Source organism: Hyperolius riggenbachi, chromosome 8 (genome assembly GCF_040937935.1).
Source record: "Hyperolius riggenbachi isolate aHypRig1 chromosome 8, aHypRig1.pri, whole genome shotgun sequence".
NCBI lineage: Eukaryota > Metazoa > Chordata > Amphibia > Anura > Hyperoliidae > Hyperolius > Hyperolius riggenbachi.
The window spans coordinates 266,733,638-266,747,822 of NC_090653.1; the positions used below are offsets into that span (position 1 = coordinate 266,733,638).

Sequence of the window (14,185 nt, forward strand, 5' to 3'; positions counted from 1 at the left end):
GCATGCGGGGGCGATGGGGGATATAGTTCTGGGGGAGGGGCCAAGCAACAGCACTGGTGTGAATGCCTGGGCTATTTAAACCCCATTATTCTTGTGGGGGCACACCATTTTGACTTCCGGTAGTTATTCTGCCAGTCTGCCCTGTCGGTCCATCCCGCCAGTCCTGTCCAGCCTCCCCTACACTGCACTGTTCACTCTCCTGTTCTTCCCTTCTCCAGTGGGGCAAACCCAGGGGTCAAGACCTGGTGGATACCCAGCAGCAAAGTAATCTGGCCCCCACTAGGGGTGGCGACCCATTACCCCTTGCAGGGTGCTCTGGTGAAGACCCTTGGCCACTTAGACTTCACGCCCTGGGAGTGCCCACACCAACCACTGGTGCTAAGTACAAGGCTCTCACACATTGCTTTTTGAGATAATGGAACACAAGGGACCTGAAATGTAACTTACAGTATCCACACCACAGCTTTGTACAGATGCTCAAATACTGCTACCTAAAACAAATATGTGTATGTGCACCATGAACCAATGAGAATCCTTCCTGGTGCTAAGGAGGATTCCCATTGGTACTTTGCAATCCAATGGGAGCCCTATGCTTCTGACTACATGTTCTCATAGGCTTTCATGGATTCCATGAGCATTTGTAGCATCTGTGATCTCCGGAAAACAAAAGTGTCTCATCAGGAAAGTATGCTTTTGCTCCCCCTCTAAGTGTAAATGGATCCTATGCTTAATATAGGATGCAATTACACATCTGCTTTTGATAGCACGGGGTTGGGGCTAGAACTTCTGACAGGTCCAGATCCGTGTACCATTCCCCCCTCACTTCCTGCTCCAGTCACTGTAGAGCAGGGGTAGGGAACCTATGGCTCGGGAGCCAAATGTGGCTCTTTTGATAGCTACATCTGGCTCACATACAAATCAGTAGGGGATTCAGATTCACTAAGCCACTGAAGCAGTGCAGCTTAGTGTGGCAGCGCAAGTAACATGTTCAAAGTAGGCACGCTAGTGTTGTAGCATGCACCACTAACTTACTTGCGCTACCCCAAAACGAAGAAAGGCTGCTCCAATTGTCCCACTCTGGACCCTGTCAGGTCCAGTGACTTTGTAGGACGAGATCCACACACTTTGATTGGGCCAACAGGCTGCCTGTCACTTGACAGGCAGCCTATTGGGCCAAAGTGTGGGGATCTTATCCTACAAAGTGAATCAACCACCAAGTCAGCTAGCTAATTGTACAAGCTGTTAGTCGGTATTTCTCCTCTCTGGCTCTCGGGGAAATCGCTGATGTTGATGAAACCCAAGAGAAGCTAAAGACGTGTCTGACACTGTTGCTGACCAGAGGATCAACTCTATACACATCTCCATGGCAAAAGGGATGTGAGCCCTAATGCCCCAGTTTGAAACATATTGGGTATCATTCATAAAGCATTTCCGCATGCGGAAATGCTAAAAACAGCTGACTTTACCGATCACTCGGCAAAGTCAGCATTCATAAAGGCTCTTTCCGCATGAAAAAAAGACATACCGAGCAGAGTGATAAATCACCGCCTTGTGCGGTGATTAACGGAACAAATGTAGCAAAATGTTAATTCATAAAGAATACCGCCAGCGGTGTCAGGTCGGAAAGTCCCGCTCCCTCTGATGTGGCGATACCAATGCAAGTGAATGGAGACACACAGACCTCCCAGGCAGCTGCAGCAGAGCGGAACACGGAGAAATGTATCAACTCGGCAGCTTCCGTGTCTCCGCCTGCCTACCGCCAGCCTAGTTCGGGGAATCTCCGCACTGCCACCGCACCTACACACTTCTTTATGAATGCCCACCCAGAAGTCTAAAGTACCGGTTGCGGAGAAGAACGGTGTTTTCCCCCACTACCGACAGCCTCTTTATGAATGATACCCATTGTATGGCTTTCACGGAATTACATTTTAAAATATGTGGCGTTTATGGCTCTCTCAGCCAAAAAGGTTCCTGACCCCTGCACTAGAGGAAGTGAAGGGAGTGTTTCAGTATAGGAAGAAAAAAAGGTCACAGTCAGTTTCACTTTTACTGGGTCAGGAAGGAAATTAAACCGTCACTAAAGGAGACACAGACAGCAATTAAAACCTTACAGAATTTCTACATCTACACATTATCACCCCCAAAAATTGGATGAAGCCACACTTACGGTAAAATGGTTTTGCTTCCATTTTGGAAGGTAGGGTTATGCCTGGTACACATGATGTTATTTTCCTATCAGACGGGAAATTAACCATCATATGATCACTTCCAGCATTTTCGAACTGCTTCTGATAGAGAAATAGATTGATTAAATGCAGATCTCAAAATCAATCCCTTCGTCGATCGGATTCAGATCAGATATTTTGGGAAATTATCGAATGACAGGAGACTTCCCATCCATCGATCTGGCGGTAAAATTGTATTGTGTGTACTGGGCCTTGTAAGCTATGTGAAACTCCAGTGGGGAGAAATCCACCTACTTACCTGCACCAGTGACACCTAAACCTGAATTATGCCCATGGGTGTCACAAGGGAAGGAAGTGAGTGATAGCAGTTAAAGCATGACAGACCCCACATCTTCTGCAGTCAGTACAAGCCATATGTAGCCTCATTACTAGCCATATTGATATCTTCACGCGTCCTGTTTAGAAGTGAGGGCACAGGCAGCGGTAAAACCCACAAACTGATGCCTTTTACAATATATTAAAAACTAGAAAAGAAAAGCTGTGCTTCCCTGCCGCTGACAGCCACACAGGTTCTCTTTAGTGGAGCGCATGCTCCTTATGGTTGCCGTGGCTACGCGCGCCACCTGCTGGACAAGCGACCGCGGAAGCAGCCTGCTGCTATAACAAATTCCTGTCATAGGTTGCCATGGTGCTCAGCTCCATCTACACCCGGCTGGTGGAACGCAGAAGTGACTCAGGAACTCGTCAATGGTTGTCATAGCGCCTGACTCCGCCCCGTTCCAATCCCTGGAATGCGGAAGCCGACGTGAAGAGAATCTCAATTGGTTGTCCTACCGCTCGGCTCCGCCTTCCACTTGGTCCCTGACACCCGGAAGCCGCTGACAGCTACTGTTGCCATGATGCTCTCTTAGGTCCGCCCTCTCGGCGCTCCAGCTGCTGGCGCGACTGACGTCACCGGAAGTGAGCTGGCGCTGCCGCTTTAGTGTGGCGGACCCGGAAGTGCGGCAGTGCCGGGAGGGTATGGCGGCTGCGGCTGCTGGAGTTGGGGACGAGGAGCAGGAGATGAAGCAGCTGCAGGCGGATATGAGGGAGCCCGGTAGCCCCCCGGGGAGAAGCCCCGCTGACAGTAAGTGTCATGCACTACAAGTCCCAGCCAGTCTCCTGTGTGGGGGGCGTGATAATGGGGGAGGGACTCCTGAATAGAAACATTGTGTCTCTTGCAAGTGACAGCAGCACCTCAGTATCATTATATGATTGCAATATTGTCACTGTTCTCATTTTCTGCGGATTTTACTCATTTTGTTGCAATGGTTGTATTTCGTGGCAATTTATAATATTTTATACTGAAAAATCTCAGTAATAAAGCCAATGTCAGGTGACAGAAATAACACTGATCATGCCACAATGGGCTCTATTTACAATAACATGTGCAATAACTTTTTTTGGGGGTGAAAAATTACCTCCAGTGATAATTACCGATTTTTTTTTTTGTAAAGCATTCACTAAAAATGTATGGAGTGTGATAAATGTTTAATAAAAGTGCGGTAAAAAAGCAGGTGATAAAACAGTCAGTTATAGCCTCAATTCACTAAGCAGTTTAGACTAGTCTACAGATGGTTGTTAGTCTTCTGATAAATTGGTGTAATGTTTTAGACCTGGTCTAACATTCAGTAATTACACAATTCTGAAAGGCAAACAAGGAGTAACCACGCCCACTTTTTCTGACAGAGATTAGACCAGCTGATTTCTGTAGGTAAAGTAATTATGTGAGGTATTTTAGATGTGAGGATGGAACCTTTTGGATTAATTATGCAGGAGTTTAATTGTATGCAGAGGAGAGCTCATCAGAGGAGAAGGATGTCAGTCATAGCTACCCGTTTGTGAATTGCATCTTTTGATCATGTTCCCTGATTTACCAACCTAATTACCAAATGGTTTAGACCAGGTCTAAAACATTTGGCAATAGTGAATTCCCCTTTGATGCAACTGACCAAACCATCAGTAGACTAAAAACCATTAGTAGACTAGTCTAAACTGCTTAGTGAATTGAAACAATATGTACGGAAATAAAGCTTTTTTTGACCATTGTAGGGCAGCCCATATACTTGCCACCCATTACACAGAGACGACCCAGGAAAGCCTGGCACATGTAAAGTGGGACCTCAACTCTTGCGCAGGACAGAAGGAAAACATATAGAAATACACCCCGTATGTATATAATTTAGCCTGTCTAATTTCCTCACATCTGTGAATAAACCAGGGCTGTGGAGTCGGGACAAAAATCTTCCAACTTCGACTCCTCAGTTTATGAAACCACGACTCCGACTCCAGGTACCTAAAATGGCTCCGACTCCTTAGCCTAATACTTAACAGGGCTGTGGATTTTGTACAAAAATCACCCGACTCCGACTCCTCAGTTTATGAAATCAACGACTCCGACTTCAACTCCGGGTGCCCAAAATGGCCCCGACTCCAACTCCGACTCCACAGCCCTGGAATAATCACAACTGTAATTTGAGCTCTCAGCTGTGCCGCTGGCTGCCTCAGCAGAGTACCTAATTTGTAAACACAGGATGTTAACCCTATGTCTGCTTCCATGAAAGCAGGAAATGCATACACTGGAGATTTTTTTGCTGGATTTTTATCAGCTGTAACAAAGAAATGTTTTTCTTTAACGCCTCTTTCACACCTAGACGTTGCGTTTTAAGGGACGTTAAGGTCGCATAAGGTGCCCCTAACGCAACGCATGGTGGTGTTGAAGTTGGACGTCAGATTGAGCCGCGTTATGAGGCTCTTGGTGCTATCCCGGGAAGTCTGGATCTTTTCAATGATTCGAATCGATTCATTGAAAAGATCCGGATCTTTGAACAAATCTTTGAATCATTTTACTAGGGAAGCAGGAAGCAGGGGTGCAGCAGAGTGAGAGGTGCAGGAGAATGAGGGCACATTGAGGGTGCTAATGGGGAAGGAAGAGATGCAGCAGGAAGATTGTGCTTGTGCACAGAAGCTGCAGTTCCTGTTACTTCCAGACATTCACTGTGAACCGAATCCTTCATTGTGATGATCCGGATGATTCGACTCACAAAAAAGATCCAAAGATCCGAATTGTTCATGATCTGGACAACACTACAGTGCAGTGAATATTAATTAGCCATGTGGCTAGGAACAATAGCGACTCTCCCCTTACTGAGCATGTGCAAACACAACGCAGCTAAAACCACCTATAACGCACAGCATGCTGCACTTTCTTTCAACATGCAGCGTTACACTGTAACACAACGTGGGCACTGTGAACAGCCCATTGATTTTTTTCATTACTGTGAGTTGTGCTGCTTTACAGGCTGCTCTAACGTGCGCCTGTAACGTCCCACTGTGAAGGCAGCCTTAAGGTTATTACAGGGCTGTGGAGTCGGTCCAAAAATCCACCGACTCCGACTCCGACTCCTCAGTTTAGGATTCCACCGACTCCGACTCCGACTCCTCTAATTTGCATATTACAATTTTGTTGATTAAAAGTATGTAACATGAAATTCGTCTCATAACTGCCAACGCTTAGGAATTTTACAAGACAACTGAAGTGAGAAGGATATGTAGACTACTATATTTATTCCCTTTAGACTAAAACTAGTCCTTAGTAATAGTACTTGTAAAAGGTACAAACCGGAACAAAGAACATCTATCAGGCCCTAGGCAATGTAAGTGTGGGTACATGTAAGAATGATGTGCAGGTACTCTGCAGGGGAATGAGGAGATTGTAAACAGACAACACCTCTGTGTTCAATGTGCACAGCATTCTCAGTGGATTCCCTGCAGCTCTGTGAGGAGTGCATATGTAGAGTATAGTACTACTGTGTAACAAAGTAAACCTGAGACAGATGAAATTAAAGTTTTGTACATACCTGGGGCTTCCTCCAGCCGCCTTCAGGATAATCAGTCCCTCGTTGTCCTCCTCCACCACCTGGATCTTCTGCTATGAGTCCAGGTACTTGAGCCAGTCTGGCGTAGTGCGCATGAACACACTCCACCGCTAGGAGCATACTACACCTGTGCAGCACTATTGCGCAGGTGCAGAATGTTCCTGGCTGTGGGAGTGGCATGCGGCCGGACTGCGCTGACTGGCTGAATTACCAGGACTCATAGCAGAAGATCCGGGTGGTGGAGGACAGTGAGGGACTGATTAGCCTGAAGGGGGCTGGAGGAAGCCCCAGGTATGTATAAAACTTTACTTTTCATCCGTCTCAGGTACCCTTTAATTTGTAGTCACCAAACCAAATTTTAATAACATATCAAATTATTTGATTTCAGTGCATACATTTGCATAAATCAGCATCAGTGCAGAATTATTTCCATCTCATTGACCATCTCTATTAGTGACACAGCTACACATCAGGCTTTATTCTTACAGCATAGATGTTATTTAGTATATATAAGAGATTCCTGTGTACTCATCATATATACAGTCACAATCAGATATGTATATCTGACCTTAACAATACGGGGACTGCTTTATTGAAGCAGCACAAGTAACTAATTTTTATTGGTTTATTTCATTTTTGTGGACTAAGCACAGCTATTACTGTATATATACATTATTTTTAATGACTATTATCTGAGAAATAGAACATTTTATCATATTTTCTATTTTAATTACAGTTACAAATTCATTAGGAGTCGGAGTCGGAGTCGGTGCATTTTTTCCCGACTCCGACTCCAGGCACCCAAAATTGCCCGACTCCACGACTCCGACTCCACGACTCCGACTCCGACTCCACAGCCCTGGGTTATTATGCTGTTGCTTATCTCTTAGAGCAAAGAGGAGTTTCCTTATCGGCATCTATTAAATCATCTAAAAGACTGTACGAGGTCTGAAAGTGCGCCTTGAGATTAGACACACTCGTCTTCTTTGCTTTATAAGTAAAATTGACATAAACTCATGCAAACAAAGCTTAAAAGGCTCCATTCTGAAGGCCAAAAGCAGAGAAGTGAAAATTATCACCTACCATTTGTAGGTGATAAAAAAAAAATCCTTAACACCAACTATTCAATTGAGAATCTCAAACTAGAGATACATTTTGAGGTAATTACCACACTTTTACCGCATGAGGTAATTTAGGGAGAAAAAAATGGGTGAATTTCAAAATGGAGATATTTGGTCGGTATTTATCACTACCTAAATTACCTCATGCGGTAACTCATTGTGAATAGAGCCCATTGTCACCTGTTAAGCTGGCCATACACTGGCCCGATTTGCGCCCGTTTCGACAGCAGATTCGATCACTGGGATCGAATCTGCTGCCAATTGTTCACGCTACACGCCGAATTTCGATCCATTTCGTCCGATCCCGTCGATCGCGCCGTGCGGAAAATAACCGTCGATCGCCCGCGGGTAAAGAGCGCATCGCTAGCGGCGCTCGATTGCCCGATGACCGACGCAATAGGGCCCGCATACATTACCTGCTCCGCCGGCGCGACTCCAGTCTCCCGGTCACCGCTGCTCTGTCTGCGCTCTGGTCTCCAGGTCCGGCATGCCTCACTTCTTCTAGCCCGGCAGGAAGTTTAAACAGTAGAGCGCCCTCTACTGAGTATCATCTGCATAAAGGTGGTAATTGAAGCCCAGGGAGGAGATAAGCTTGCCAATGGAGGAAGTGTATATGGAGTAAAAGAAGGGGGCCTAGAACAGAGCCCTGAGGGACCCCAACAGGTAGGAGGAGATTTAGGCCAAGGCAAGACCATGGGTGCCCATAGACTGTAGTGATTGGAGGAGGAGGGAGTGGTCAACAGTGTCAAATGCTGCAGAGAGGTCAAGGAGGAGCAGGATGGAATAACTGCCTTTGGCCCTGGCAAGGGTAAGGTCGTTGACCACCTTGGCGAGGGCTGTTTCAGTTGTGTGCAGGTCGGAATCCAGACTGTAGGGGTTATTACTGTTCAGGTTATTATATCTTATATCCAATCAAGTATGTATATCATACTGATTGCTAGCAAGCAGTCCCAAGCTAAAAATGTGTATCTTGATCAGAAGCAGTTGGGACCTGCTGGAAATATTGATTAAAATACTGGCTATCGTTTCATGTGTAAGTCCTTTTGATTCATTTTTGTTCAGTATGCAATTGGAAATCTAATCTGAATAAGAAAAATTGCATATGTGTGCGCAAGCTAGCTTTAGCTATATCTGATTGATATCAGATCTGAATATCGATCTTATTACTCGTTCGCAAAGGATCTGAAATAAAAATATTGTGATGTCCAGAGCATCTCCATAATGACAGGACTTGAGGGATGTTTTATGCAGTCAGCCAAGGAAAGAAAGATGACAGGGTCATGGGTGCCGAAAGCTCACAGATACACACAGGGAATAGAAGAGCAGAGACTTGATGTTCATGAGGGAGAGATGCCAGAACATATAGTGCATCATAGCTTGCTACATAGCTACCGACCAGATTAGATCAGATTGTCCATGCTTCCCCCATGCTGCCAAAGGTGCCTACAGTGTGAGCATCAGAGTTGGACAATGGAAGAAGAAAGTGATGATCTCAATCTGATTGAGCATCTGCTGGATGTGCTGGAAAATTTGTTGTGATAGTTTTTGTTTCTCCTGTTGCTGTATAGTCAGTATAGATGTGAAGCCAAATTTGATAAAGCAGTGATTCTTGCATTACAGTGAGTGGAAACTTCCCTGGGCTGAACCGATTCTTTCACCAATTTGGTCAGATTAGGAAGGTAAAGGTGGCCATACACTGGTCGATTTGCCATCAGATTCGACCAACAGACAGATCCCTATCTGATCGAATGTGATCAGAGAGGGATCGTATGGCTACCTTTACTGCAAACAGATTGTGAACCGATTTCAGCCTGAAACCGTTCACAATCTGTGGTGCTGCTGCTGCTGCTGCTGCCGCCGCTCCCCCCCCCCCCCCCCCCGCCGCCGCCGCATACATTACCTGCTCCGCCAGCGCTCTCCGCTCTTCTTCTCCGCTCTGGTCTCCGGCTCCAGCTTGCTTCACTTCTTCCTGCCCGGCAGGAAGTTTAAACAGAGCGCCCTCTACTGTTTAAACTTCCTGCCGGGCAGGAATAAGTGAAGGCATGCCGGAGACCAGAGCGGAGACGAGGGGGGGCAGTCGCGCCGGCGGAGCAGGTAATGTATGCGGGCTCTATTGCGTCGGTCGTCGGGCACTCGAACGCCGCTAGCGACACGCTCTTTACCCGCAGGCGATCGACGCTAATTTTCCGCACGGCGCGATCGACGGAATCGGACGAAATGAATCGAAATTCGGCGTGTAGCGCGAACGATTGGCAGCAGATTCGATCCCAGTGATCGAATCTGCTGTCGAAACGGCGGTAAATCGGGCCAGTGTATGGCCAGCTTAAACGATTGGTACTTGGTCCTTTCACACTGAGGCTAGGAGCACACTAGGCAGTGCAGAAAACCATGTGTTTTCTGAATTTCTATATTTTTGTTTTGTTTTTGTTTGCATTTTGTGTTTGCATTTTTTTTTTTTTAACACATTTTTATTGGACTGAAATATAAACAGTACAGTGAAAATGATCAACTAATCACATAGTGCAGCTAATCAAGATATTCCAGCAGTATATACTTGAAGGATATAACAGCATTGTTTCTTAAAACAGTAACTGGTAGGTGGCACTACATGAAGATAATGGTCAGCCCATTTTTATATAATTTTTTCCTTTTAACTAGCCTGCACATGGCAAAGCCTCAACCTGAGGGAGCCATGGCAGGAAACCGTTAGGCTATTTCTAGCCTAATACCGCAGACGTCCTGATCTCCAAGCAAAAGCCCCTGGGAAGACCCAGATAAGACCAAGGCCCCAAATTCCAATAAAGGAATAAATGTTGTTTTTGCATCCCCCAAGTGACTTATGTAAAGGTAAGACGGGAGATAGACTGAATCTCAATCTCCTACATCAAATATACCCAGGTTTCCCTCTATACGTCCCAGTAGATACCATCTTGTCCATTTGAATGGTTGCATAATATTATTTAACTGCGTTCTTGGAACATATTTCTTAATAAATTGTCCCCAGAGTTTAAAGAATTTAGCAGTTGCCTTGGTCTTATGTTGCTCTGCATCAAACTTAGATATATACATTAAGGTGTGTAATGTATCCACCAGTTGTTTGTGGGATGGTGGAAGAGAGTGGACCCATTGGCTCATTATGCATTTTTTTGCTGCCACAAGAATAAAATGTTCTATAGGTTTAATATTTCTATCCGCCGTTGTTACTGAAGGGTTACTAGCGTGGAATAGGGCCTCCCAAAAAGTTAAGATTCTTTTCTTTGATGTAGTTATAGAGCATATTTGTTCTACCCTTTTCCAAAAACATTGAATCTGGGGACATTTCCATAGTAGGTGGGCCAAATCTGGTAGATGTAAGTTGCATTTTGGGCAGCTAGTAAGATAGGTAGAGTTTGGAGGGAGGTGCTTGAAATTAAAAGCATAGTAGCCTTTTGTCATAATTTTCAACTGCATCTCCCTCCATGTCTCCCCCTTTACCACCCTTCTCATGTCTAACCAACCAAGCTCCATTGTTTTACTTAGTTCATCTATATCACATCCCAAGGAGTCTGCCCAAAACCTTAGATATGTTTTAGCTGGTGATTTGATCCTGAAGGAGCGCAAATCAGAGTATAGCTCAGATATGGACCTATGGTCCTTCAAATTGCCCAAGATTTTCCACAACCCCCTGTGATCTGGCATAGGAGACCCCCCCAGAGCATGAGAGACATAGGTTCTGATCTGATGGTGTAAAAAGTTTTGTGGGTCTGTCATCTTGAATCGGGTTTTTAGCAGATCAAAGTCCAGTATTTTCCCGTTGGGATCTATTACCTGAGACAATTGAGTTATACCCTTAATTTTCCATTCTGTTGCCATAGCATTCCATCTTCCTCCTGGGAAATCGGGAGACGACCAAAGAGGCGCAAGAGGGGATAAAAGGCCTGGGAGACCCAAGAATTTACGAAGTTCTCGCCAGGCGATACATGTATCTCGGAAAATTATATTGTTCTTAATATGCCAGGGGAGGTGTGCTAATTTAGTATGTAGGACTCCAGCAAGAGACCATGGTTTAACCATTTCCTCTTCTAAATGGGTATTGGTAACTGATTGCTTATTTCCTAGCCAGTCTCTGACATGTCTTAAAATCGCTGCAAGATTGTAGGCTCGTATATTGGGAAAATTAACTCCTAACTTTTCTATAGGATTTTGTAGTAATGCTAGAGGAATCCTTGCCTTCTTCCCTTGCCATAGGAATCTCTTGAACGCCCTCATCAGTCTTTGATTATCTTTGTGTTTAATCAATAAAGGCAATGTTTGTATAGGATATAATAATCTCCCAAAGCTTATCATTTTTATGAGGTGGCTCCGGCCCAATAGGGAAAGGGGTAGTTTCTCCCAGCCCTGTAGCTCTAGTACAACCTTGTCTACTATGGGGGTAATGTTAAGTTTATATAGTTGTGTGGGTTCTCTTGGAATTTTTATTCCCAAGTACTGAAAGTAGGTGCGGGCTATATAGATACCTAATGCATTAGCTGTTTCTGGGCCCCTACCAGTACTAATAGAGCCTGAGAGAAACATGATGACCGATTTGGATCTGTTAATGGACAAGCCTGATAATGTGCGAAAGTTATCTAGGAACTTAAAGACTCTGTCTAAATCATAGTGTGGATTGCCTAGATAGAGTAAGATGTCGTCTGCGAAGAGAGAGCATTTAATTTCCTGTGTACCAATGGATATACCCGTAAAAACTTGGCTGGTGTGTTTGCATTTTTAATGCATTATTTTTAATAGTTTCTCCTTTTAAAGTGGAGTAAAATCAGGCTTCATATACACTGTAAATCACAATTCCAATTTGCAATTCATTTTCATTGCACGCTAGCAACACAGGCAGAAATAACATAGCACGCAGGACTTCATTTTTTTTTATTTTTAGGGCTCTTTTACACTACATGCAACTCAGATTTTGATGTGATTAAAATTTTCGATGCAATTAAAAAAAAAAGTCCTGCATGCTGCGTTTTTTCTTTTTGTATTTCTAGCTTCCAGTGAAAATCAGTATTGCGGTTTTGCTTTGTAAAAGAAGCCTCATATTTAATAAAAAGGGGAAAAAAATCGCATATGATTGCGCAGTCCTCATCACACTCGCACCCAGGGACATTGAAATTCAGTGAGCAGTGTGTGGAGGCAATTGAGCAGGTAGATCCTCTCTCTGATTAGATAATGATCGGAGAGGGATCTATCTTCTGGCCATATCAACCAATGTATGGACAACTTTAGAATAATGTGATTAGCTACAACGCAGAACTATGAACAAACCCCTACAGAATTGTATGGGCATTGTACATGCAGAATTATTCTGCAATGCAACTGAGCACTGTGAACAGGGCCTTTAACATTTGCAAATGACATTATAACCACTGTTAAGGGCTGCAATCAATGTAAAGACCGATTCCCAATGTTGGTCTTTGGTCGGTCATAAAATAATTTATCATTATATCATTTGTAATATGGATTGAAAACAAAAATGAGTGGTAATTGTACAGTTGACAGGTAATGATTAGTTGACAGGTAATGAATCATTAGTTTCAGAATCGCATTAGCAAAGTTTCAGCTCTTCCCATGCTAATTCAAATTCGATGGAAGAAGTATCGGTGAAGTAGAAAACACACACACACACACACACACACACACACACACACACACACACACACACACACACACACACACACACACACACACACACACACACACACACACACACACACACACACACACACACACACACACACACACACACACACACACACACACACACACACACACACACACACACACACACACACACACACACACACACACACGTTTTAGGGGACGTTAAGGTCGCATAACTGTTTTGCCTGTTGTGTTGTTAATTTAGGGCTCTTTCACACAGAGACGTTGCGTTAGAGGGGACGTTAAGGTCGCATAACGTTCCCTTAACGCAACGCATGGTGGTGCTAAAGTTGGACGCTACATAGACGCGTTATGCGTCTCTTGGTGTGCCGCTTTCGTTCGATACTGATAGAACGAAAACGGCGCATGCTTCAAGACTGTGGAGACCACGTGATCGGAACACTCCGCATCACGTGGTCCCGCCAGCCAACCGTCGCACAAAGCGGCCGCTGCAGGAAGAAAACACGTTACTTCAGCACAGTGCAGTGAATATTAATTAGCAATGTGGCTAGGGACAATAGCAGACTCTCCCCTCCTCCTCCTCCTCCTGCACTGAAAAAAAAAAAAACATTACTGAGCATGTGCAAACAGTCTAACGCAGCTAAAACCACCTATAACGCACAGCTTGCTGCACTTTCATTGAACGTCCAGCGTTACACTGTGATGCAACATGGGCACTGTGAACAGCCCATTGATTTTTCATTACTGTCAGTTGGGCTGCGTTACAGGCTGCTCTAACGTGGGCCTGTAACGTCCCACTGTGAAAGCAGCCTCAATCGTATTATATATTGAGTCTAGTTTACACTTGATTCCTTTAAGATGACCTTGACAGAGTGATTTCACATTTGGTTGATTTGATGGTTCGATCAGAGTTGCAGGTACTTGTCACAATTATAGGAATTTGTTTTTGAATGATGGCAATGGACTGGAAGTGCAGCAGTCAGCTATGGCTGAAATGTTGGTTGGTTTTTCACCCCATCAAAATGCTGATGTGTTGGGTTGTCTGATGTGTGGTGAAATTGATTGGTTGCCATGCAAATATTATGGAGGCATCTTCATGCAGGAAGTGGCAATGCAGTAGTAAGTCTGTGACGTTCAGAGTGCGTGTGATGCGATCCGATCCAATGGACTTTGGTATCCCAACAGTGTCACCGCATAATGCGCATATTAACAGTGGCAATGGAGAGTACTTTTCATTGACTGTATGTAACGCAACGGTCGGATAACGCGCAGAGTGATTTTTATTTTTTTCCATTCTATTGCGTTTCTGTTT

General features: G+C 44.6%; 1 protein-coding gene across 1 annotated transcript in view; it reads left to right on the forward strand.

Annotated features, from left to right (window-relative positions):
* Positions 1 to 3,145: 3,145 nt before the first annotated feature.
* Positions 3,146 to 14,185, forward strand: part of SLC35A2 (solute carrier family 35 member A2) — a 55,619-nt gene continuing 44,579 nt past the window's right edge. The window contains exon 1 of the mRNA XM_068248810.1: positions 3,146 to 3,312. Within this exon, the coding sequence (XP_068104911.1) occupies positions 3,207 to 3,312 (106 nt within the window). The 5' untranslated portion in view covers positions 3,146 to 3,206. The remainder of the gene's footprint in view (positions 3,313 to 14,185) is intronic.